Source organism: Ovis canadensis, chromosome 11 (genome assembly GCF_042477335.2).
Source record: "Ovis canadensis isolate MfBH-ARS-UI-01 breed Bighorn chromosome 11, ARS-UI_OviCan_v2, whole genome shotgun sequence".
Lineage (NCBI taxonomy): Eukaryota > Metazoa > Chordata > Mammalia > Artiodactyla > Bovidae > Ovis > Ovis canadensis.
The window spans coordinates 26,928,684-26,954,425 of NC_091255.1; the positions used below are offsets into that span (position 1 = coordinate 26,928,684).

Sequence of the window (25,742 nt, forward strand, 5' to 3'; positions counted from 1 at the left end):
CTCACTTTGTTTTTGTATAAATTTGACTAAAACTCTTGGCACCCACTGCTGGCTGCCTCCCGGTGACTGGTCCTGGAAAACACGGGAATGATCGGGTAGCAGATGATTAGCCAATAGGTCAAAGGGTCTGCGGTCCCCATGACCGGCTGTCCAGGGGCTGTGGCCACAAGCACAGCGGATGGACCGCTCCCAGCACAACTCCAAAGGCACCTCCTCCCTTGAAGACCGTGGCTTCTAGAGCCACTGGGGTTTGAGAACACCTGGACTGAGAAAATACATTAGGCTGAGACATATGAAATTGCCTTTTCCTTGAAAGGTGCAAACGATGAAAAGCTGACAATTTTGTTTGGTCAACAGATACTGGAAGCCCTTGCTTCCTTTTCCAAATCCCGGGGCTGATCGTCACATGCTCATCACCTCCTCCTGATGCCTGAAGCTCCAGGCAGTCTTAACTCACTTGTCCTCGGGCAGGAACAGGCCTCCTAGAACTGCATCCTTCTCGGCGGGAATTCCGACCGGCCCCTCCAGGATCCGGGTGCTCTCCATGGGGCCCTCCATGTCCGACTCCTGGGGGCCCTCGGGCGGGGCCAGCGTCATGGCCTCATCCTCATCCTCGGGAAAGAAGTCTGGCTCTGTGGGCAGGAGCTCGCCATCGGTGAAGGTGGGGTCTGGCACCTCGCTGCCCTGGGGAAGACAGAAGGGGACAGCATGAGTGAGCCTGGCTTCTGGGGCTCAGCACTGCTCCTCAGACCACAGGGACGCCAGGAGGGGACTGGCAGGTGGTGCCAGGGAGCCACAGACCCCAAGACCTCGGGTATGAGACCCTGGCACGTGATCTGTCTTGGGGGCCTCTTAAGCAAGCCCAGTGAGGGGTGGGAACCTCTGGGACCGCCGTCCGTGGAGAAGGGCCACAGCCAGGCCAGCTGCATGGTTCAGACCCCGCTCGGCAGGGTCTCCAACCCAAAGTCTGGACAGGAAGCCAGGTGACTCAGATAAGGCTTCTTAGGGTTATATTGTAAGGGCACAGCCCCAGTGAAAACAACAATGACCTAGCAGAGTTTGATGCAACATGCTACAGGGGCATCAGCAGAGCCTAAGGGTTGGCCCCCCTCTGTCCCCCAACACCTTGATTCTGGGCGTGTCAAATATTGTCTCTGAACTCCAGTTCTGGCCTCTCTGTAAGCCGAGAATGGCAACGGAATCCTACGGATCCCTGTTCCCAGCAGGACCTCGATGGACAACCCCTGGCCACAAGTCTGTCCCGGCCCGGCCACAGCCACCTTACTGCTGTTGCTGTTCAGGGCTAAGTCGTGTCCGACTCTTTGGGACCCCATGGACGGCAGCATGCCAGGCCTCTCTCTAGCCCTCACCATCTCCCGGAGTTCACCCAAGTGCACGTTCACTGAATTGGTGACGCTATCCAACCACAGCCACCCCGGGGAGCAAGAATTCTAGGTCTCTCAAGTCTGAGCTTTGGGCCAGTCCCCAGGGTCCTCACACACTGCCCGGCACAATGCCAGCACAGCATCAAGATCTGCCCAAACCTTTTGCCAAAACCGTCTGAGACGATCTCTGGGTTTATTCAGCATTTACCCTAGTCTGAGAGGCAGCTTTCAGCAAGTCACTTTTCAAGGCTGCTTTGCCCCCAAGGAGGTAGGAACCCCTAAGGATCCTTTGCCCCTAAGGATGCCTCCACCTGCTCCCAGCTGAGATGTCAACTACTCCCCAGGTTCTTCGGCCTGCTTCTCAACTAGGATTGGCAGAGCCTCAGTTAGAGGTGCTTACTCCAGCCCCAGGACAACAGGAAGGTTAACAGTAACAGGGCTGTGAAAAGCCTTGGGGCATCTCAGACAACAACGGGATCAGAGACATCCAAGGAAGGTGGTGAGTGAGCAGTGTAGCTGTGTCCGCTGGTAACCAGGCAGCCCCTCCTGGGGGTCTGTCCCCACCAAGACGTGCTGAGGCTAAGAATAGATGGTGATTAATGAGCCTGGCTCCTGCCTGTGCCGTGACTCGGGCTGAGCACCAGATGGACCAATAAAGCCAGCATCAGGCAGCCAGCCACCCCTGACTGTGGAGGCCGAGGGGCTGTGTAATTAAGCTCACCCCTAGTGTTCATGTGGCCCTTTCCACCTTTCTTGTTTAGTCGCTAAGCTGTGTCTGACTCTATGTCATAATCCAGCCCCACAGAGCTCCAAACCTGATCAGATCTTATGTCCTAAGCAAGCTCTTGTCAGCAAGCCTGAAGCTGTGTTCCCGTAGGAACAAAGAAAACCCAGCATTCACAGACCGACCACTCATCAATTCTGGACACCGAGTTGAGAGTTCATGTATAAGCTCATTTGGGCTTTACGACACAGATTCCCATCCCCATTTTACTAATGAGGAAGTCCAGGCTCAGACAGTAACCTGTCAGAAGTCCCCTGGCCGGTGGGCAAAGGACCCCCACCTGCCTCTGACCACCGCTTGCCTGGTTCTATTTATCCCTGATGCAACCCATGCTTCATAGATTTTCAGACCCCACGGTGATCATGAAGAGAGACACATGGCAGGGGCATGTAACTAACTGTGAAGCCCGATGCTCCGCCTAATGCTTCAACTTCCACATGCCACCCCCTACCCGCCCCCCAGCAGGGCATCTCCAGGATGGTGCAAGGCCACCGGGGGGGGTCCTCCAGGGAGAGCTGGGCTACGGAGGAGTAAGGTGTGTGCTCTGTTCACCCACCCGCAGGCTTTCACCCTCCCAGACACGGCAGCGCTGGCTGGGAGTCCCGGCTCTGTGGCTCACGAGAGGGGGGCCTGGTCACTCTGCAAGTGGGTGTTCCTCCCCGTCTTCACGGCCCCGAAGGCCGGGTCTCCTTCCACCGCTGTCTGGCCTGGGGCCACGTGGGCATCAGTGGGAGTGCTGGGGTCGGACTGTGAGTCAGCCACGGCCACCCCTTTCCCCTGGAACCATGTCAGCAGGCGTCCCCAGGAGGCTGCCACCCAGCCTGCCTCCAGAAGGCAGGCAGGCAGGCGGGGCCTCGTGGAGACCAGTGTCTGTGTGCAAGCATCTGGCTTGGTCTCTGGCTAATGCATGTTTGCCTTACTGGAGGCTGAGTTTCTTTTTTTAATTTTTATTTTTACTTTATTTTACAATACTGTATTGGTTTTGCCATACACTGACTCGAATCCACCACGGGTGTACATGCGATCCCAAACATGAACCCCCCTCCCTCCTCCCAACATCCCACTGGGTCATCCCCGTGCACCAGCCCCAAGCATGCTGTATCCTGCATCGGACATAGACTGGTGATTCGATTCTTACATGATAGTATACATGTTTCAATGCCATTCTCCCAAATCATCCCACCCTCTCCCTCTCCCTCCGAGACCAAAAGTCCACTATGCACATCTGTATCTTTTTTGCTGTCTTGCACACAGGGTCGTCATTGCCATCTTTCTAAATTCCATATATATGTGTTAGTATACTGTATTGGTGTTTTTCTTTCTGGCTTACTTCACTCTGTATAATCGGCTCCAGTTTCATCCATCTCATCAGAACTGATTCAAATGTATTCTTTTTAACGGCTGAGTAATACTCCATTGCGTATATGTACCACAGCTTTCTTATCCATCCATCTGCTGATGGACATCTAGGTTGTTTCCATGTCCTGGCTATTATAAACAGTGCTGCGATGAACATTGGGGTACATGTGTCTCTTTCAATTCTGGTTTCCTCGGTATGTATGCCTAGCAGTGGGATTGCTGGGTCATATGGCAGTTCTATTTGCAATTTTTTAAGGAATCTCCACACTGTTTTCCATAGTGGCTGTACTAGTTTGCATTCCCACCAACAGTGTAGGAGGGTTCCCTTTTCTCCACACCCTCTCCAGCATTTATTGCTTGCAGATTTTTGGATCGCAGCCATTCTGACTGGTGTGAAGTGGTATCTCACTGTGGTTTTGATTTGCATTTCTCTAATAATGAGTGATGTTGAGCATCTTTTCATGTGTTTGTTAGCCATCCGTATGTCTTCTTTGGAGAAATGTCTGTTTAGTTCTTTGGCCCATTTTCTGATTGGCTCGTTTATTTTTCTGGAATTGAGCTGCATAAGTTGCTTGTATATTTTTGAGATTAGTTGTTTGTCAGTTGCTTCATTTGCTATTATTTTCTCCCATTCAGAAGGCTGTCTTTTCACCTTGCTTATAGTTTCCTTTGTTTTGCAGAAGCTTTTAATTTTAATTAGATCCCATTTGTTTATTTTTGCTTTTATTTCCAGAATTCTGGGAGGTGGATCATAGAGGATCCTGCTGTGATGTATGTCAGAGAGTGTTTTGCCTATGTTCTCCTCTAGGAGTTTTATAGTTTCTGGTCTTACATTTAGATCTTTAATCCATTTTGAGTTTATTTTCGTGTGCGGTGTTAGAAAGTGATCTAGTTTCATTCTTTTACAAGTGGTTGACCAGTTTTCCCAGCACCACTTGTTAAAGAGATTGCCTTTACTCCATTGTATATTCTTGCCTCCTTTGTCAAAGATAAGGTGCTCATATGTGTGTGGATTTATCTCTGGGCTTTCTATTTTGCTCCATTGATCTATATTTCTGTCTTTGTGTGGAGGCTGAGTTTCAGCCAGGCACTCTGTCCCGACACCCAACTCACAGGATGCAGGCGGGGACCGACGGCCCCTCTCACCTGAGGTCCCATGGAGACATGCCCACACTCCTGGCACCTGGCCCAAGGCCCTGCCCAGCGGGGAAAGAGTGGCCTGGAGTGGGCTGTCTCAGCCACAGGAGGGGCAGGGGCAGCAGAGGTGTCAGACACCCCACGGGGGCCCCTCCCCAACTTGACCCCCGCCTCCTGGGCATAGTGTTACTCTTTGATTGAGCAGGGTCCACAGCTGCTGGGCCCTTCACCCTTGACAAAGCACCTTGTCTCACATGCACACAGCGTTCGTCTCTCGACAGCCCCGGGAGAGCTCCAGGGAGAGAAGGAGGTTAGGATGAAGATTCCTCTCGTTCATCAACACACACGAGAGATCGGAGCGGGAGGGGCTGCCTGGAACGCCCGGCCCACAGACGCCCCCGCTGAGACCTGGAGCCGGGCTCCGGACACACCATGTCCGGGACCCTCAACCCCGCAGCCCCCACTACACACGCACGTGCACACCCTCTCAACACACCAGCCTTTTCTTTTACAAACCAGCTGCTCTCCCTACGGCAACACCTCTTCGTTCAACCCACAACTGTTGCTCAAGGCAAGTGGAAATTTTAATTGTAGCTTCGAAACCATTTCTAGAGCAGACAGTCCCTGACTTATGATGGCTCAACCTATGATTTTTTGACTTTACAATGGTGTGAAAGTGACGCTCGCTCACTAGACACACGGACTCTTAAGTCTGAATTTTGCTCTTTTTCCAGGCTAACAATGTGTGGTCTGACGCTCTCCTGATTCTGAGGGGCCTTGGCGCCCGGTCAGATACGTGATCATGAGGGTGAACAACTGACACGCTCACAGCCATTCTGTTTCTCACTTAGTACAGCTTTCAGTCAATTACATGAGCCACTCAACACGATTTCTGGCCCCTCTTAGGGGCTGTGTGTTGCAGGAGCCGAGCTGTCCCTACAGCCCGTGGGTCCCCGGCTAGTCAGCCAGATCTAGGACAGACCAGAGGCCAGGAGGTATGCCGTCCTTAAGGACTAGGGTTTCTGGAGAGTTCTGAGGTCCAAGGCTGAGCAAACAGGTCCCAGCCAGCCGCTCTGGGGGGCCATGTCTGCAGCACCAGCATCTGCTCCCCTCGCCCCTGTTCTGGGCTGGGGCGGGATGCTGCTGGCCTCAGCTAGAAGTGGGAGTCCAGAGGCACACAGTCTTGCCCGCGGTGACCCCCTCTCTCCAATCTCAGGAGCAGCCTTCACCCACCAGAAGGTCCCAAGTCACCTCTTCCTCTGTAGGAAGCTGGCATGAGCTGAATTCAATGCTGGTAAGAAGGCCAAGCATCAGGACTGGTGGGGCCCTTCCAAGCCTTGGAGTGGCCAACAATGCTCTGAGCGGGTGTGGAGGGCCCCAAATGGATGACTTTCTTTGGCCCTCCCCATCCCAGCCCAAGGGGCTTCCCAGGTGGCTCAGTGGTAAAAAATCCGCCTGCCAATGCAGGAGATTTGGGTTCCATTCCTGGCTTCGGAAGATCCTCTGGAGAAGGAAATGGCAACCCGCTCCAGTACTCGTCTTGAGAATCCCATGGACAGAGGAGCCTGGTGGGCTACTGTCCATAGGGTCGTAAAGAGTTGAATACAACTGAAGCAGTGTAGCAGCCCAGCCCATTTTCCTAGCAGCCGAAAGACTCCAGGTGACTCCATTTCCACATTCCCCAGGAAGGGGGAAGACCCTAAGGGGATGAACATGAGGACTTCTACACCTGAACCCCCACAGTCAGCGTCACAGAGAGCACAGCGTGGGTAATGCACCCAAACGGAGGTGCGGATGGCTGGCTGGGAGGAGCCCCGCATGAGAGCCCCGAGTGCCGACCCCAGTGCGGCCACTGGTGGCTGTGACCCAGCTGTTCAATCTCTGAGCTTCATCTAAAGACAGGGGTGGACACACCTACCTGGCAAGACTGCTGTGAAGAATCTAGAACAATGCCTTGCACCTCACAGGTGCCGGAAACATAGCAAAGGGGGGCAGAGCCGCGTGAGGAGCAAACTGAGAGCAGACTGGCCGGCTCAGATCCCGGCCCCGCTACTGAGCAGCTCTGTGCTCTCGGTTATTCAGCTTCTCGGTCTCCCCGCCCAGGGAAGGGTTAAACGAGTTGGCACCTATTTTAAGCCGAGGTCAAACTATAGTGTTAGTCGCTCAGTCCCATCTGATTCTTCGCAACCTTATGGACCACAGCCCACCAGACTCCTCTGTCCATGGGATTCTCCAGGCAAGAATACCAGAGCAGGTTGCCATTCCCTTCTCCAGGGGATCTTCCCAACCCAGAGATCGAACTTGGGTCTCCTGCACTGTAGGCAGATTCTATACCATCTGAGCCACCAGGGAGGCCCTTTTGCTAAGCAGAAAGTGTTCAGAAAAATCTATTATTGTCTTCACTGTATTGAGAGAAGGCAGTTGGGGTGCCTGCTGGCCTAGTGGCCCCACTCCAGTCCGACAGCACACTGGGTTAAAAAAAAAAAAAAAGCAGGTTGGGTCCAGCTTCTGGGAGCCAGACTTTCCCGAGCACCAAGACTGCTCTCCAAACAGGAGCCTCTTTTCTCCCACCACGTCACCTTCTGCCCACTGTCTTGGAAGATCTCTCTGCACACTAATCATACCCTTTAATAAGTGTGAGGGTGAGATGCTGCCTGGGCAAGGGAGTCCACGAGGTTTGCAGCTCCGGCTGTCCACCCCCAGCCCTGGCAATGGCTCTGCTCCCCAGGCAGCAACTCGCAGCCAGAAAACAGCTCTGTGGGGACAGAGCCGGGTAAAAATAGCTTGGGTGGGCACATCCCAGCTTCCCCGCTGCCAGGCACCAGTGGGCACACGTGGAATCCCTGCAGGGAAGGTATGGGGGGAGAGATGGACACAAACCAAGCACAGTGTGGGGGAGAGGCCAGCTTGCTGTCTGGGCGAGGCTGAAGTGGGCTTGGAGGACTGGGCAGGGGACCAAATCCCTCCTCACCCTCCCAGCCAGCCAAGCACCCAGGAACAGTGACAGGCCGGGTCTGGGTCTCTCTGGGTCTTTCCCGCAGGTGGCAGAAAATTCAGGTTAAGGAGCTAACTTGTTGGTGTCAGCGCCCCACGTGCATGGGGGAGGGATGGGGTCAGCTGGGTGGGGGTCCCCTCCTCGCCACTGTGGCTCAGCAGCCCTCATCACGCAGAGATGCTGGCAGCCGCCATTAGCAGCGATGCAGGTGGTCCCCGACCCCTGTTTGTGGCTACAACTCCTGCCCTGAAGCCAGGCCTGGCTCTGCAGGCAGCTGGAGCTCATCAGTAGCTGATGGAAGATTCTGGTTCAGCAAAGGGGGTGTGCCTAGGTGCCAGCCAAGGGGTGAGGGTGGGGATAAGGGGGATTTAAAGTGTCCACACAGAGAGGCTGGTGCCTTAGCCTTGCCTTCTGAACAAAAACAACCCTGACTCAGATACAAGGCCTCAACTCGTCCCCATCAGAGCCAAAGACAAAAGTGGGAGCGGAGCTCCCGGTCACCGAACTGTTTCAGGTTATCACCCATCTCAGCCAGCCCTGGGGACTGATCTCATACTGTGAGATCAAAGCTCTGGAGCTCAAGCTTTGTGCTCTGATGGGGTGGCTACATTAGGCAGACAGGGAGACTCCATGTTTCCCGCCCCTGGGCTAGAGCAGAGTCCCCTCTAGTTAACCCCCCTCCCAGGGAGGGGCTGGTGAGGTGGCCAAAGCAGCTTTCAAGCTGTCTCCTCCCAGCCAGGGGCTCCGGGGTCCACCTCCTGAACCCTCACTTTAAGGAGGGTGCCACCGGCAGCTCAAGATCACCCTCAACTGGCCTCCCCTCCGGAGCCTCTAGGAGCAGATCTCAGAGTAGACGCCCCCACCTGCCACACTTGTTTAATCACTAAGTTGTGACTGATTCTTTGCGACCCCATGGACTGTAGCCCACCAGGCTCCTCTGTCCATGTGATTTTCTGAGCAGGAATACTGGAGTGGCTTGCCATTTCCTTCTCCAGGGGCTCTTCCCAACCCACGGATCAAACCGGTGTCTCCTGCATTGCAGGACTCTCCACCACTGAGCTACACGGGAAGCCCCACCTGCCAGACTACTTGCACCATAAAGCGGGTCCGCAGCTCCTAGAAGCAGGGCCACAGGGGCGACTGGGCTTCCTCAGGAGCTTTTACTAGTCTCAAGCGAAAAATACTGAGAAGGTTAGCTTCTCACATCACCCCCTGGAGGGAGGTATTAAACCAGACCGTTTTGCAGATGTGGGCACTGAGGCTCTCAGGCAGACTTGGCTCAGTCCTGGATCTGGCCCCCATCAGCTGTGGAGTCTCAGGCTGGTAACGAACGGAAAAGAAAGCCATGCTCAAGTTTCTCAAGAACTCGCATTTACAGGAAGCCAAGATGGTCAGATGAGGCAGCCCGCTATTGCACACAATGGAAGCGCTGTGGAAGCCCACACTGCCTTTTACTCAGTGTTTTAATTTAAACTCTTGAGCTGTGTCTCGGCCCGATCTCTCCACCCTCCCTCCAACACACGCTGCTGATAAAGTAGTGTCCCACGAGTGCACTGGAAGGGGTTGGGGGCATGACAGAGCTCCCAGGAAAACTTCAGAAGTGAAGGATGCCCGATGGTCCCTCTGGCAGCCAAACTAAGACGAGAGGTGGGTGAATTCCCTGAAGGGCAGCAGAGCAGAGGTCCTGGAAGTATTAAGGGCTAGTGGCGGGCAGGCATGTCTGAGGCAGATCCTGGCAGTGACCACCCAGGCACTGGCCAGGTGTGTTTCGTCCAGCTGACCCGCGTGTCCTGCCTGCCCCAAAGGCTGCAGGGCCTCGCTGCGCTGGCAGGAGAGCTGGAGCCCAGTCTGTCCACTCAGATCTTCTAACCAGCTCCCCAGGTCCAAGTTCACCCTCCACCCCTCGGATTAGGACGACTTCTCAGGAGGCTGCTGACAAGGGGAGGTGGCTGCCCAAGCTCATAGCGGAGTGCAGGGCTCAGCTGGCACCTGGGCTCTGGGTGTCCGTGGAGGGACAATCCGTGGGCATAAGTGGCACTCAAGTCCTGGGCTATGGGTAGGGCCAGTGAGAACTGGCTCTTTGGGCAAGGGGTCAGACCCTGGGCCCCCCTGGAAACACCCCTCACCATCTCCCCATCCAGGAGACATTCTGAGCCCTCTGTCCCCACTTCTGTTTCAAGAACACATTTGAGCATGTCAAAATGTATCCGTTAAAAAAGAAAAAGAAAAATTTGCTGCTAAAAATCTAACGAAGAAAAAAATGGAATAGGGAAACACGTAAGTCATCCTGAAAGGATTCAGGAAAATAGGAGGAAAAGAGAATCAAATATAAAGAGTTCAACCATATCAGTAATTTACTAAATAACATGGAGCCAACTATCCTGTTGAAAGACAAATACTGGGGCTTCCCTGGTGACTCAGTAGTGAAGAATCCGCCTGCCAGTGTAGGAGACACGGGTTCGATCCCTGGTCCGGGAAGATCTCACATGTCTCAGAGCAACTAAGGCTGTGCGCCCCAATTACTAAGCCTGTGCTCTCCAACGAGAGGTCACTGCGATGAGAAGGCCACACACTGCAGGAGAGGAGCCCCTGTGCTCCACAGCTGGGGAAAAGCCCGAGCAGCAACGGAGACCCACCGCAGCCAAAAGGAAGAAGTTTTTAAAAGACAAATACTGTCAGATTAGATTAAAAACACAACTGCATGGCATCTACGAGAGACACAATTTAAATGTAAGGACACAGATGGCTAGAAAATAGACCACACGAACACCAAGCAGAAGTTGAAGGGGCTCTATTAATACCAAGAACACACTTTAAGGCAACAGACAGAGGACAGTAAAACACAATACAAATCAATTTAACAAGATGCAACACTCCTAAGCGTTTATGCATCTAAAAACATCGTTTGAAAATACACAAGGCCCACTGGGATTCTCTGGCAGTCCAGTGGTTAGGAGTCAGTGCTTTCACTGCCAGGCCCAGGATTCAATCCTGGTCGGAGAATTAACACCCCACAAGCTGTGGGGCTTGAGCAAACAAGCAATGCCACAAAATACAAAGCAAACCTTAGAACAACAAGCTGGAGATTTTAGCTCCTCTCTCTCAGTAAATGACAGAGCACGCAAACAAGAGGATTGCAAGGGAGACGGAAGATGTGAACACGAGTCTGCCCTGACACAGACAGAACATTACACCCAACAGCTGTAGACTAGAACCGTGAGACCAAAGGCCGGTGAAGACCTGGACACTCGCACAGTATCAGGGAATCACCCTACAGATTGCCGAAATCCCCGCTGCACCCCTAGTACCACTGCTACGGAGAAAACAGGCTACGGTGATTTTAACGCAGTGATCAAACCTAGCACACGAATGGGGAACCACCACACACGGGCCTCCAGGTGTGTGACAGCGTGAAGGGCACAGCATCGCCTACCGTACAGCCTTCGCAAAACACTGAATTCTCATCAAGACTCAACACCTAACCTCTACTGAGTGGGAAAGCAGCGAACAGAGGAAAAGTTACACATCACTAGGGGGAGATAGCCAGAGCGTCTTCTACAGGACAACTGGCCTGGCCTTTTCCAAGAAAGAATATCATAAAGAGGGAGGGGGATTCTTCTAGACCAGCGGTTCTCAGACTTCAGTGTGCAGCAGAGGCATGGGGAGGGTGGGGCGGACGGTCGAAACTCAGACTGAATTCAGTTTCTGATTCGGTCGGTCTGGGGTGAGGTCTAAAAATGCACATTTTGATAGGCTGAAAGAGATTTTTTTAAGTGCATTTCTCACCACTTGTCAGGAGATGCTGGATGTGAAGGCCACACTGGGAGAACTATTGTTTTTGATTAACCAAGAAACATAAACACTGAACATTACCTTTGATTAGATTCTGGTTAAAACAAGCAAGCAAGCAAGCAAGGCTACCAATTTGTAAAGAATCTTTTGGGGACAGACAGGAAGCTGAAATATGGACTATCAATAGATGCTGGGTGGTATTAGAATGATGCTTGATTCCACTAGATATGTTAATTGTATCTAGTTATGAAGGAGAAATACCCTTCGTTTTGATAATGGCTTGCTTCATTTGGAAGTCTCCCTGGTGGCTCAGACGGTAAAGAATTGGCCTCGGTTTGACCCCCTGGAGAAGAGAAAGGCAACCCACTCTAGCATTCTTGCCTGGAGAATCCCATGGACAGAGGAGCCTGGCGGGCTACAGTCCATGGGGTCCCAACAGAGCAGGACACGACCCAGCGACTAGACAACAAAAGGTAGGGTTGGCAGAAAGAGGGAGCTTGGAGGACCAGCACAACCTCCTCAGACAACAGCAGTCCTTGAGGATAAGAGCTGAAGGGCGAGCAGTCTGGGTTACAAATGACCAGAGGCAGAGGCGAGGGTGGCTCAGGCTATAAGAAGGAAGGGCCCCTCATTGACGGTGGGCCTTTGCCTGAAGGCAGAGCTACCCACTCTCCACTCAGGCTCTCTCTTGGATGAAGGCTCTGCTCACCTCCTCCACCCTTGGAAGACGGTTCGGAGAAACTTTCTGTTCTGGGCAGAATTCTGTCTGCCCAACTCCCCTACCCCCCCAACCAACAGTCTTTTAGAATGTAACTGTATTTGGAGACAGGGTTCTTAAAGAGGCAATAAAATGAAAAATGAGGTCATAAGGGTGGCCCTAATCTAACATGACCAGTGTCCTTTTAAGGAGATTAGGAAGCAAGTACACGTACGTACGTACGTACGTACACACACACACACACACACACACACACACACGAAGACACGGAGAAGACAAGCCAAGAAGAGAGGCAACCCTGTGGACACCTGGATCTTGGACCCTGCAATCCAGCAGCACCATGAAAAAAGACACTTCAGATGTGGGAGTGTGGGACTGCGGTACTGTCTCTGTGGCCCTAGCAAGCTAGTACACCTTCCTCCTCCTTTTCCACCCACCTTCTCATCCAGGTAATAAGAGCAAATTCCTTCAAGGTCAATTCAATGCAACCTCTGTAGAGAACTAACTGCTGGGCCTCCAGAACCTTGTTAAGAAACAGGATTTTTGGGGGTGGGGAGGGGTCTCTCCTTAGAGAAATTCTTGGCTTCTCTTCCATGATCATTTTGAGACCCTGCTGCTTCTAAAGAGACTGTACTGGGTCTTCCCTGGGGGTCCAGTAGCTTAGACCTCGAGCTCCCAATGCAGGGTTCGATCCCTGCCACATGCTGCAACTAAAGATATGGCATGCCACAATGAAGATCGAAGATCCCAAGTGCCACAACCAGGACCCAGTGCAGCCAAATAAATATGTTTTTAAAATGATAATACACTATTTTATAGATACTGAAAGCCTGGTGAATCTACAATTATCAGGATAATGTTTTGAAACACTATTTATATATGGATCCTAAATAAATTATTTCCATTTCCTGTGTCCTTTCAATAGCATAGGAATTATAGTTTAATTTTAAAGAAGTGTGTATGCAGTTCAACCACAGGCATTTAACACTTGTGAAAGCAATTTTTGTGCGCCTGTAAAACTGTACGTAGTACATAAATGTAAAAGTTATTTCCTCTAAATAGTGACTGGTTGACAAGAGATCAGCAGTTAGCCCCGGAACCACAGAGCCTCTAACCCTGGGCCAGGCCACCTCCGTGGCCAGCAATGCCCAGCAATTGAGCAGGATATTACCAGTTTCTCTACGCCAGGCAGTATTTCTGGCTGTTTGAAATCCAGGGCAGACTTCTTCCCTCTGTTGTGGTCAGTCTGGGAAGGAGGGTGCTTTGCCACTCCTGGGACACGCGGGCACCCTGCTCAGCTGTGATGCCAGCCTGCTCCCGCCATAGCCAGAACCAGAGGCTCCACTGCCCCCCAGGGTTGGGTGTCAATGATGGTCAGTGACCAAGAGGCCAGGCAGATATTGCAGCTGAGTTTGGCTAAGTGACCCACCCCACAAGGGAGGTGGTCTAGGGTCAGCTCTTGCTCCCACAGGGAACAAGCTCTTGATGGGGTTTAAATTGTCCCAGCAAAGCCCAGGGTCCCAGATCTGAGCACCCTAGTGAACCCACCTCCTGAACAAAAAGAATTCAAGCAAGCCATCCAGCCTTCCTACTGCCCCTGAAGTCAAGCCAAAGGTCTTGATTTTCAAGTGAGAACGTGGACTCTGGAGGCTAACTGTTGGGGATTATGAAAACAGAACTTAAATTGCTTCCACATCTGGAAACCAAACCCAGCGGCCAGCCCCAAGAATTCCAGGCACGTCAGCCCGGAGAGGCTGCGGGTCAGGGGAGGTGTTTCCTGTTGGCTGAGTCCCTGGCATCCACCTCCCCGAATCCATACGCAAGAACTGTCTGCGAGAAGCCAGGTGGAACCACACCAGAGAGGAAGCAAGGCTGGGAAGGTGAGACGCGGCCGCACTGGCTGCCTGGCCCGCATCTGCTGCATGCTTTGTGGAGGAGGGTCTCACTTCCTTCCCCTAAAATCCCTGCAAGTAAATACTGTCTCCTCCTCTCAGGTAAGGACTCCAGAGACCTTAACCCACTTTGCCCTCAAGTGAGGCTGTGACTCTTCCCTCTAGGCCATCACACAGACAGGAGCAGCCACGGGAACCTGAGTCAAGAACCCTAACTTCCACGGCCCCCTCTAAATTCTCAAGAGTCCCCAAGTGCCCACCGGGAAGCCCCAGTTCCCACCAGCCATTGTCTCTACAGCTCTCAAGAAATCAGTGGGCGAGGTGGAGGCCAAATGTCAAAAGTGAATTCTCAGCCTGCACGTTGCGGGGGTGTGGGGGGGTTGCGCATCAAGGGCTCTCCTGGCTCTCAAAACAGGCAGCTATTTTGGGCTACAAATTATAGCTTTTAAAGATGTGGCTGTTTGAAGGGAGGACTTAATTACTCACACCGCCAACAGTCTGTGGGGCTTGTCTTGGGGGCTCCCTGTGTTCCCATCTTAAGCAGAGGAGTTTAAAGCGAATGCTGGGGAAGGGATACCAGGGGCCAGCTCTCCACCCCGAGTCCACCAGGTGGGCCCAGCTGCACTCCTTTCAGCAGGGCGCCCTCAGACAAGGTAATAATACGATCTTCTGGGGGAACATACCTAAGCAGTTGCTGCCCTTCAGTTGCTCAGCTGTGTCCAACTCTACGTGGCGCCGGGGACTACAGCATGCCAGGCTCCCTTGTCCTTCACTGTCTCCCAGAATTTGCTCAAACTCATGTTCTTTGAATTGGTGATGCCATCCAACCTAAGCAGGGCTGACAGTCTAAAGCCAGGCTGGGTACCTACCCAGCTCTACCCATTCCCTCTCTGCCACAGAAACCCTGGGCCTTGAAAGGCCAAGCAGGTGCCAGGGTTCACCCACAGCTGACAGCCAAGGCCCCTTTTGACCCATCCTCCCGGAGCAGACAGGGGAGAAGGAAACGGCAACCCACTCCAGTGTTCTTGCCTGGGAAATCCCACAGACAGAGGAGCCTACAGTCCACGGGGTTGCAAAGAGTCAGACATGACTTAGTGATTGAGCACGTGAGGCAGACAGTGGGATCAGCTGGCCAATGACAGGATGACTCTTCCTCCCCACCCCGCAGAGGCCCCCTTCCAGCACCTTCCATCAGCCCAGAGTCCCCAGCAGGACCAAGCTCCCAGCAGGCTCAGTCCAGTGGTTCCTTTTTGTCCTACGGCCTCTGCCGGGTCCAGCTACCCAAGCTTCAGGTTCCAGGGGTGAAGCCCAGTACCAGGGCCACCAGCACACGGCTGGCCAGGGTGGACTGGGCCAGACCCACCCCCCCAAGCTCCCCTACCCTGCAGTGGGGACAGGGGAGAGCACCAGGTCCAACCACTGAGCATGGGGCTCAGAAGTGAGAGGCCCCCCGGGAGTCCAGGACTAGAGAAGTCCTTCCAGTCCCCCTCACAGAGCCTGTGGCCTCCCACTGGCCACAGAAAAACCAGGTCCTGACTCCTCAGACCAGTGCACACGGCCCCAGGACAGGACACTGCCAGCCCTCATACCCCAAGCTCCTATCCAGCTTCACCCACCACGTCCTGGCACATGCTGTTCCTTTTTGCCTGAAACACAACTCCTCCCTGAGCCACACGTATCTGTCCCTAAACAAGCCCCCAGTTAGAAAGTCACCGCATCTGGGACGGCAGACCCTCCCCCCAGCCACATCCCCCATCACCCCCAGCCCCGAACTGGGCTCCCTGAGCCCTCCAGCCATCTCGGGGCACCCTCCCCACAGTGAACCCTGCCTCCACCCATGACCCTCCCTGGGGCATCGGGTAAAGAGGCACACGCCAGGCTAGGTCCTCTAATTCACCTCCCCTGCCCCTTTACGTACCATTTTAAGGAGAAAAGGGTTACTGAGCAGGCAGTGTTTTTTTCTGTCCCAGCCTTAGCACACCTAACCCACTGGCTCCCCCCCAACCTAAGCCAGGAGCATTGCCTCCCGGGGGCCCCAGAGGAGCTGCTGCACCAGCTGATGCGGGCTCCTTTTGAGCAGAGTTCTACCCCACCCGCATCTCCATGTCTCTTAGGTCTGGTTTAATGCATTACACCCCTTGGTACACGCAAATAACTGAGGTCCACCCTCAGATCTCATCAAGGGTAGGGCTGCGAACCCGACACTATGCAAAATGCAGGAAGTCAGGCACGGGCTTTTCATCAGGATCTCGAGAGGGACAGAGAGGAGACCGCTGACGAAAACAAGGTCTAAGGCTACAGCCGGGGACTTCTGGCTAAGACTCTGCTCCCAACGCAGGGGTCCCACGTTTGAACTAGGGGAACTAGAAGGGGCTTCCTTGGCGGCTCAGAGGTAAAGCGTCTGCCTGCAATGCGGGATACCCGGGTTCAATCCCTGGGTTGGGAAGATCCCCTGGAGAAGGAAATGGCAATCCACTGCAGTACTCTTGCCTGGAAAATTCCAGGGACTGAGGAGCCTGGTAGGCTACAGTCCATGGGGTCACAAAGAGTCGGACACGACTGAGCGACTTCACTTCACTGGGGACCTAGATGTTGCACATACTGAGAGCTCGCATGCTGTAACTAAGATCAAAGATCTGGAGGGCTGCAACTAAGACTCGGTGCAGCCAAAGAGATATTAAAAAAAAAAAAAAAAGACCACAGCCCACTCTGACAGTCTCTCTCCAGCCTGCATCTCTCATGAGGCCCATTTTCAGCTAGACATCTCATGAGTCCTCAATCTCGACTTGCTGTTCCCTCAGACCTGCTCCGCCCCTAGTGAGCAGCCCTCGCCTTGTTAATCTCACCCCCAAGTACTGTGCCAAGTACTGACCGGTCACCCCGTTCCCTCCCCTGCAGCCCAGTCAACCTACCCATCACATCCCGCTTACACAGGCGGGTCCCTGTGCCTTCACCCACCCTATTCCCTGCCCTGAACTCCTCCATCTGTTTCAGGGCACTTACTTGGAGTGACATTGTTGGCTGGCACTCCCTGAGCCCTTGGCACCCAGCTGAAGAAACACAAGTGGTTTTAAACATTTGAGGAAGACGGGGAAAGAAGACATCTATCAGGCACCTAGCAGATGCCTGGTGTTTCTGTGCATCAGCCATGGTTCAGATGAGAAAACCGGGGCTCAGAGAGGTTAAGCGATTTAAGACCGTGGGACTAGGATTTGAACAAGGTCCGCTTCCAACACAGCAAGGAAGGTACAGGAATGTTAAATACTCTTGGCGATGGCAGGGCCCGTCTCTTAGCATTGGAGCAGCCTCTCAGGCTGAGCTCTGCAGGCCAAGGGAACAGGAATAAGCTGGGCTGGTGGCATCAGAAGTTGGGCTTGAGCTGAGGGTCGCAGGGACTACAGCACACTAGACCACTGACCACTGTCTGCTGAGGCACCAGGGGCCTGTGCCATCCTGGAAAAGGGGCATAGCCTCTCCCCCTCTCCCGGCACAGGGAGCTTTTCAAAGAGGCTACATGTGGGAAGATTTTACAGAAAGGGAGAGGAGAGAGATTTGCAAGAAAATTGCTAAAGGGAAACACATGTGAAAAATGAAAACTCAGGCAAAGTGGGAGGAGGAGGAGGAGGGAAGGAAGGAAAAGACGTGTTCAAGGATTATACTCGGAGTCAAGAAGCCAGGCAATGAAAGCCAGCCGCCCTCTGTTACCTTGGGAAGGCCAAGGACCCACTTGCTGCCTTCATGTTCCCCTTCAACCCAGGCGGAAGGAAGCAATGTGACCTTAGACGGTCAGTACCCAGCAAGAGAGGAATAGTGAAAGCCACGCTGTCAGCCACAGCATACAATCCTGATGGCTGTGGAGCCATGACCCACAGCTGGTAGAGGAAGAACCCGAGGCTCAGAGAGGTTGTGCTACTTCCCCAAGATCACACAGCTTCTGAGCTATAAAGCCGGAAACTGAGTCCAGGTCTGCCCAGTTCCAAGCTCATTCCCTTGAACCACATCAGGATATCACGTCATAAATCCTCCCACCACTACAGTGTGGCTCTACTTCCTTCCTGCAAGAAAACTGGGCACTGGTAAGTCCTCTACAGGCTACCTAGTTTTCATGTTTCATTAAATCCAAGATGCCTTCGGTCTCAAGTACGCTAAAAGCTGGCACTGTCAAATTATAGCACACCAACAAATGTACAACACACAGCAATTTGAGATGTTTAAACGTGGGGAAAAAACTATGTCTTAGAATCTATAAAATATAGCGTATTAAGAGGGGAAAGGGACTCAGCTGTTCCTTGGTTGTCTGTATACTCATTGACGGGTAGGTGACAACCCCATGCATGCACACACACACACACACACACCCCGTACTGTGAGCTCCTTCTCTGCTGATAACTCGTGCAGATAATCACCCAACAACATACTGGCCAGACCTGCCTTGTCAATGAGGACCCTCATTTTGCCAGAAGGCCACCAATTCAAGGTTCCTTAACACTGTCAGCCAGAGCTTGTCCTGACCACCACCCACCTGGCCAGCTGGCCTGGCCAGCTTCGCCTCAGGGGTGCTGCAGACCGCCGAGTAGCCAAGCTGGAGGGACAGGCAGTTCTGCTCCTTGGAAAACTCCTGAGGGCAATCACTCGATATGGCCAGGTAGCTGCAGAGCCCAACCATCCAGCCCCTCTCCCAGTCTCCTAGGGCCTGCAACCAGCCAGAGCCACAGTGCTTCAATAAGGCAGGGACTGCATGGCAGCGGCAGGCGGGCAGTCCAGGTCTAGGCTAGCTTTTCCAGCTGAGCACAGGTGGACAGACAGGCAGACCCCAGCTGGAGGTGAAGGGCAGAGGTGCAGACCCCCTCTCCTGGGTAGAAAGGCCACAGCCCTGCATATCAGGCAGGCAGCCTCTGGGAGGAAGGGCCAGGCCCAGCCCCACACCAAGAACCGGCAGAGATGGCTGGCACCTGGGAACACGCTCTGCATCTCATTCACAGACTGCCTCTGGGCAGGCGGCGTCACTTCATCCGGCCTCAGAGTCAGCATCTGCAGAGGCCATGCTGGCTTATTTAAAAGCACAGAAGGACTTCCCCGGTGGTCCAGTGGTTAAGCATCTGCCAGTCAATGTAGGGGACACAGGTTCGATCCCTGGTCCGGGAAGACTCCACAGGCCCGTGCACCACAACTCCTGAAAGCTGCAGGCTCGAAAGCCCATGTTCCGCCACGAGGGAAGCCAGTGCAGGGAGAAGCCAGCGCACCCAGCTAGAGAGGAGCCCCCACGCTCTGCAACTAGAGACAAGCCCACACAGCAATGAGGACCAGCACAGCCCTATATAAACACACTTTAAAAACCTAAGTTATCTGCAAGAAGTGAAAATAGTTAAAGATTAAAAAAAAAGCCCAGAAGCTAAGGAAGTACAATCTTGCTCCTCCCATAAAGGTCCTCGGGTAGTGTGGGTTTTTTCCCACCACCTTCCTATTTTCGAGGCTGCAAGAAGTTCCCTTAGGGACTTCCCAGGCGGTCTATTGGTTAAGACTCCGTACTTCCAATGCAAGGGGTGAGGGGTCACTCTCTGGTCAGGGAACAAAGATCCCACATGCCACAAGATGCAGCCGAAAAATAAAAATAAAAAGCAGTTCTGTTAGGTGCTATGGCTATCAGTCACAAGAATCAAACCAGCAGAAGCCTGAAGGAGCTAAAAATACCAGTTTTTCTTATGCTCCTATGCCTAGCGTTGTTTTAAATGCTTCCCATACATTTACATATCTGATCCACATAACCACCTTACGAGAGAGTTGGTAGCATCATTCCCTTTTCCCAGACAAGGAAACTGAGGCACAGGTTAAATAAGCTGCCTGGGATTCCACAAACAGCAACTGGCAGAGCCAGGACTTTAACCCAGAGAGCCCGACTCCGGAGCCCAGGCTCTCAGGGACCACACTATGCTGGCCCTAGTTATCTAACCATATACCAGGCGCCAACTGAGCAAGAGTCAGAACCCACTGTGGGTATTGCAGGCCACAGGAGCTCATGTTATCTGCATTACTACCCTATGAGGCGGATATTATCACACCCATTCTACAGGTGAGAAAACTGAGGCTCAGGAAGTCGAAATAGTGGCTGGTGGTGTAGTCACTAAGTCGTCTCTGACTCTTTGCGACCCCATGGACTGTAGCCTGCCGGGTTCCTCTGTCCAAGGGATTTCCCAGGCAAGAATACTGGAGTGGGTTGCCATCTCCTTCTCCAGGGGATCTTTCCGACCCAGGGATCGAATCTGTGTCTCCTGCACTGGCAGGTGGATTCTTTACCAGCTGAGCCACCAGGGAAGCCCAGGAAGTTGAGGTAGCCTGCCCAAAGAACCACAACTTCACACAGCAGAGCCAGGGAACAAGATGCACGTGTTTTCTGGCTGCAACACTTTTTTTTTCCTGCTTTAAGAAAATAGGCATTGGGTGTCTGAGCACTTGTGTTTTGAAGCAGATATTTCTCCCAGGAAAACAGGTGAGCAAGAAGAAGAAACTTGCTCCTGTCTCTCCTATCCTAGGAGGTAGACTGAAGTCTGGTGCTCACAGAAGACTCCTCTCTGATCCCCGGTCCACCGCAGACAATACCGGCTACACAAAATGCACGTGGTCCCTTTTTATGGAAATTAGGCCTGCAGAGCGCAGGAGGGTGGGGGTGATAAAAGATGACTCAAGGGTGAGCGAGCTCCCACCCACTCTCCCACACTGCCGTTCTGACTAGGCCTTCCTCTTTTCGATCCCTTAAGAGAAAAGCACCCATGAGCAGAGCTGCAGGTATTAATAATAACTGCTATACAGCTTTGTTTTTGTTTGAATCATGTTTACATTGTTGGGGAAGAACCCACTTGTCTGGAAAGATGAAGCAGGTTGAATCAATTGAAAATATGTCCAACAGTCAGGCAACTTCCCATTTCTTGAAAGAAGTCAAGAAGGGGGGTTAGAAAAGTCACTATTACTTGTACTGTCTGCCAGGAGGAGCTGTGTCAAAGTCACCGGGAGCCCGCCTCCCCCAGACCTCCACATGCCCCTTGGAGATGCACTGGTTTCTGGATACCCAGCTTCTTCTTCCACTTCACATACACATTCACCATCAAGGCCCTCAGCTATACAGAGATGGGCCGGAGGCTGCTGCTCAGGTGCGTGAGAGCCTCTGCTGGGCTCCCAAGGACATCAGGGCACACAGGTGAGCTGCCACCTGGCCACGGGTAGAGGGAGTGAAAATGGCGCTAAGGAAAACCAGGGAGCCAGAGGAGGAGACGAGGAAGCTGAGCCCTGCGGGCCGGGGCGGGGGGCCAGCCAGAGCGAGGCCGAGTGTAGGCTGCCAGCTCTCTGTGGGTCTTGAGGGCTGTGCCTGCCGCACCCCTGGCAGCAGTGGCCCGTGGGGACAGGGGGACAGCCCCGACTGTGATCCACCGGCTGAGACAGTGTTTATGGACACCATCCAGGTGGGTCTTGCTGGTGTGCACTTGTGGAATGGAAACAGTCTGACAAGGCCAGCTTCCACATTTACGCGGACAGGCTCATGGGACCTAGAGATGGCCACACCTCCACACCTCTCCCCAGGAATGCCTTCAGGTCCAAACCCCTCAACAGCAGGGGCCCGATGAGGACCCGGCACTGAAAGGCATCTGTGCCTGCGGCGTTCTCAGCTGCACGGCTGCTCTCCTCCTGGCACCCGGGCTGGGCCCTGGCACAGCACACCTGCCCCGGTCTCTCTCCCCCCGATCTCGGTGGCCTCCCTCCAGGCCCGTGGGGGCACCTCATCAGCCACGGTCCTTCCTCCAGGCCTCTGTGGTCAGAGGCCAGCTTCTCATGGAGGACTTCCCTCCCCACTCTCAAACACCTCTCCGCGCACTCCCCAGGACCCTGCTTTCTCTCCCAGCACCTCTCACGCTGCAGGTTTTCCCTGTTCGCCTGTCCTCTGCTGTCACAGTGTGCTCCCTGAAGGCAGGGATTGTTGTCGGCTGGGTTCACTGCTGTGTCCAGCACAGAACCTAACACGAATTAGATGCTCAACCATTGCTGAATGAAGGAATTGCCTGTGCCGGGCAACGTGCTTGGTGCAGGCTGGGGAATAGGTATGGGGAAGGATCTGTGCCCTGGAGACCACCTGGAGGAGGAGACCGTGTACCACAGCCTGGGGACACATTCACACAATGTCCAGACACACACCAGGTGGGTCTGCCCGATCAGAACGCCTGTCCCGTGCTCAGCTGGCCGTGGGCAGGTTATCCAGCTGCAGGACCAAGCGGTAGAAGCCCTGCATGGTCCTCCTCATTCAAGAGGCCAGTGACTTGATGCCATCAATGCCCAGTTGCTGGGTCAAGTCACAGAGGAAAACGTCCACCCCCAGGGATCCTACAGAGCCAAGGCACTGTGCCCACTGCCCAGGCAGCAGACAGTGCCAGAGACGCTTCCTTGTCCAAAGGCAATAAGCCTTGTGCTGGGGGCGGGGGGGGGGGGGGCGGGAACAGGGCACAGGGCTAAAGGGTGGGCTCCCTCTGCCCAGGCTGTCCTCTGCCCCCTGTCTAAGGTCCTGAGTCCCTGAGGTGCCTACCTCCCAGAACTGCTCATCTGCTATTTTATTTTGAACCTCTCCCCACCTGCTCCACCTGCGTGCATCTTCTCTATCTACACCTAAAATATAAAAGGCAAAGTGAGGGCTTCCCTGGTGACTCAGTGGTAAAGAATCTGTCTGCCAGTGCAGGAGATGTAGGTTCGATCCCTGGTCCAGGAAGACCCCACATGCCACAGAGCCACAAAGCCTGTGCACCACAGCTACTGAGCCCTAGAGCCCGTGCTCCGCAACAGCAGAAGCCTCTGCACCGAGAAGCCCGCACACCGCCAACTGGAGAGCAGCCCCTGCCCTGTGCAACTAGGGAATAGCCCGTGTGGCAACAAGGACCCAGCGCAGCCAACAAATAAATAAAACTATTTTAAAAATAAATAAAAAGTGAAACTGTGAAGCCCCTTAAAGCTGAATCAGCTGTGAAACATCCCTTGGCATAAGAGCCACCTCAGAGGAGGGATTGGAGCCCTAGGAAAAGAAGTTTCTAGCCACCTTGGTGAGGAATGAGGAGGGTGCTGGAAGATGAGAGCTGAGAGGGCTCCAGGTGACCAGCTGAACAGAAAGCCCTGGGCGTGGGGGTAGCCGGTCCCTGCAGGAAGGGGCCAGGAGGCCATGAAGGGGCCTGAATACTCTGAAGAGGCCAGGAGGGACGGAGGGTGGAGAACAGGAGAATATTCACCAACCAGTTCTCCTGCTGAAGCCTAGTGCCTCCCCAGGGCAGGCTGCTCCAGGCACTCTGGTTTCTTCTTTCTGCCCTCAGCTGAAAGAAAGTCCTTTCCAAGGACAGGCTCCGGGCAGTCGTTTATTGGACTTGGGGCAAAGGGCACGCCTCCTGCCTGCTCACCTGGTCTGGCTGGTCCTGTCCGTCCTCTAGGCACAGTCTAACCTCATGCCCACCTTAGTCATCTGACTTCGCTGCTGGCTCAGACGGTAAAGCGTCTGTCTACAATGTGGGAGACCCGGGTTCGAGCCCTGAGTTGGGAAGATCCCCTGGAGAAGGAAAAGGCAATCCACTCCAGTACTATTGCCTGGAAAATCCCATGGACAGAGGAGCCTGGCAGGCTGCAGTCTATGAGGTCGCAAAGAGTCGGATACGACTGAGCGACTTCACTTCTTCACTTACTCATCTGCCCCACCGTCTCCATCAAAGCCAGGGTCTCCAAATTACAGAGCTGTTCCCCAGTTGGCATCTGCCCGAGATGTGCTGCCTGCTACTTAAGAATCCCACAGGGGACACAGGCACCTGGGCGAAGTCACAAGGACCTTGGAGACAAGCCAGATCAACCCCTCCCTGAGGGCTGGGGTGGGGCAGGGTTGGGCAGGGAGCAATTCAACCCAGGATATCAGTCCCCCACCTCCCAACAGGCTTCAAACACCTGGAAGGGTGGAAAGTGTCTACATTTTACAGCCCCCGGGGGCACATAATCAGCATTTCATGAACGTCAGCTGAGCAGGGTAAGGCTTGGGACAGTCGTGGAGTAAGTTGGTGGCCAGTGGGTGGCAAGACTTGCCAGCCAAAATCAGTGACTCTAAGACTCCACCAAGGCTGGGCTAGATGGTTGCAAAGAGAGAGAAGAGAACCCTACTGCAGGGTTCTGAGTGCACCAGCTGGGACCCTCCTCCCAGCCCTCACCGAAACTACATTTCACCAGGGAAAGGACCTGAGGGTTTCCTTCCCAGGAGCCCCTGCGATGAGCACCAGGCTCCAGGAAGGGAGGACAGTGGTTTGGTGGATCACCAGGAACCAGCCCAGCGGGCTGCCACCCAAGCCCCACACGCTGAGTACCGGAGCCCAGCTCCCTCACCCTCCTTTGAGGAGGCGGCCTGTAAATCAGTCAAGGAACACTGGCATGTCCCTCAGGGCTGAAAGATGTGTCCCCTCCAGCCATCTGTAGGAGAGCAGGGGAGAAGGGGGCATGTGGAAAGAGGTACCCTGGAGGGTGTGCAAGGATGGCAAGAAATAAAGTCCGGGGCTGCGTAGGGTTCCTGCAGCTCCCACTCGGTTCTCCAAATCTCTGCTCCGCCCAGACCTCAGAGACGCCTGTCGCCCGCAGAGGAGCGGCTATGACAACTGCCACGACTACCGGGCGGATCTGAGGGCTCTTGGGGCGCTGAGAGCCCGCTCACACGTCCGCCCTCCGCTGGGAAGGAGCAGGGCCCCGTGCCCAAACCCCAAACCAGGCTGGTCCTCCCTCCTGTCTGGCAGAGACCCTCGGAGATGAGGGAAGCTAGGGAACACGGTCCGTGCAGCCTGCGAGAACTACGGGAAAACTTCGCCCGTGCACGGCCCGCTTTGGGACTGAGCAAGGCCAAGGGCAGGGAGCTAGGGCAACACAAGCCCCGGAGGGTCAGGAGCCCTGGGAGCCGAGGTGGGACGCGGGGGCGGGGGATGTCCCAAGGGAGGCGTCCGGGCAAACAAACCTCCTTCCCAGTCCACTAGATCCTTCTCTAAACACTTTCTGAAACGGCGCCTAGGAGAGAACTGGCCGCCTCTCCTCGCGCCCCGGGGCTACTGTTACCCACCCTTGCACCAGGGACCCGGAGAGGGTTGGGGGTAGCGACTTTCACCCCTGCGGCCCAGCGCACCCGGGCGCAGGTAACCGGACCTCCGACCAGGGCGGACCCTCCCAGGGAAGGAGCCGGCGCCCGGACTGCGGGCGAAGTTCCGTGATCCGGCAACTTCCCCAGTCCCAGGACTACGGGCCCAGCAAGGTGCGCGTCGTCGGAGCCCCAAGCCCCCGCCACCCCCAGCAGCCGCTTACCTGGCCCCCGGGGGCAGGCGGGGTGCGCATCCCCGTCCGGCCGCGTGCGGGTCGGTGTGCTGCAGAGAGGAGAGAAACGGGCGGGAGCGGGTCGGCGGGGCGAACGGAGACTCCGCAGGCCGAGCTCAGGAACAGCCCGGTGCGTGCCGAGACTGCGTGCCGGGTTCGGCACCAGTTGACGGCGCCGACCCCGCCCCCACCCGCGCCCGTTGCCGGGAGACCCGCGTGGGCCGAAGGGTTCTTTGTATCAAAGCTGCCGTGACATCACGAGGCGCCCGGGCTCCGGGTTCGAAGGGGGCGGGACCTCGCGCCGGGGGAGGAGCGAGGGGAGAAGGAAGCG

The 25,742-nt window shown here is 54.4% G+C and overlaps 1 protein-coding gene across 6 annotated transcripts in view; it reads right to left on the reverse strand.

The window, feature by feature from the left end:
* Positions 1-25,742, reverse strand: part of RAB11FIP4 (RAB11 family interacting protein 4) — a 104,775-nt gene that overhangs the window by 12,791 nt on the left and 66,242 nt on the right. For 4 of the 6 annotated variants that reach the window (XM_069602893.1, XM_069602898.1, XM_069602897.1 and 1 more), the window contains one exon: positions 458-684. In XM_069602893.1, coding sequence (XP_069458994.1) covers positions 458-684 — 227 coding nt within the window. Of the gene's footprint in view, positions 1-457; positions 685-25,402; positions 25,710-25,742 lie in introns of those variants that run through there. The other 2 variants (XM_069602895.1, XM_069602894.1) reach the window with 2 other exon arrangements.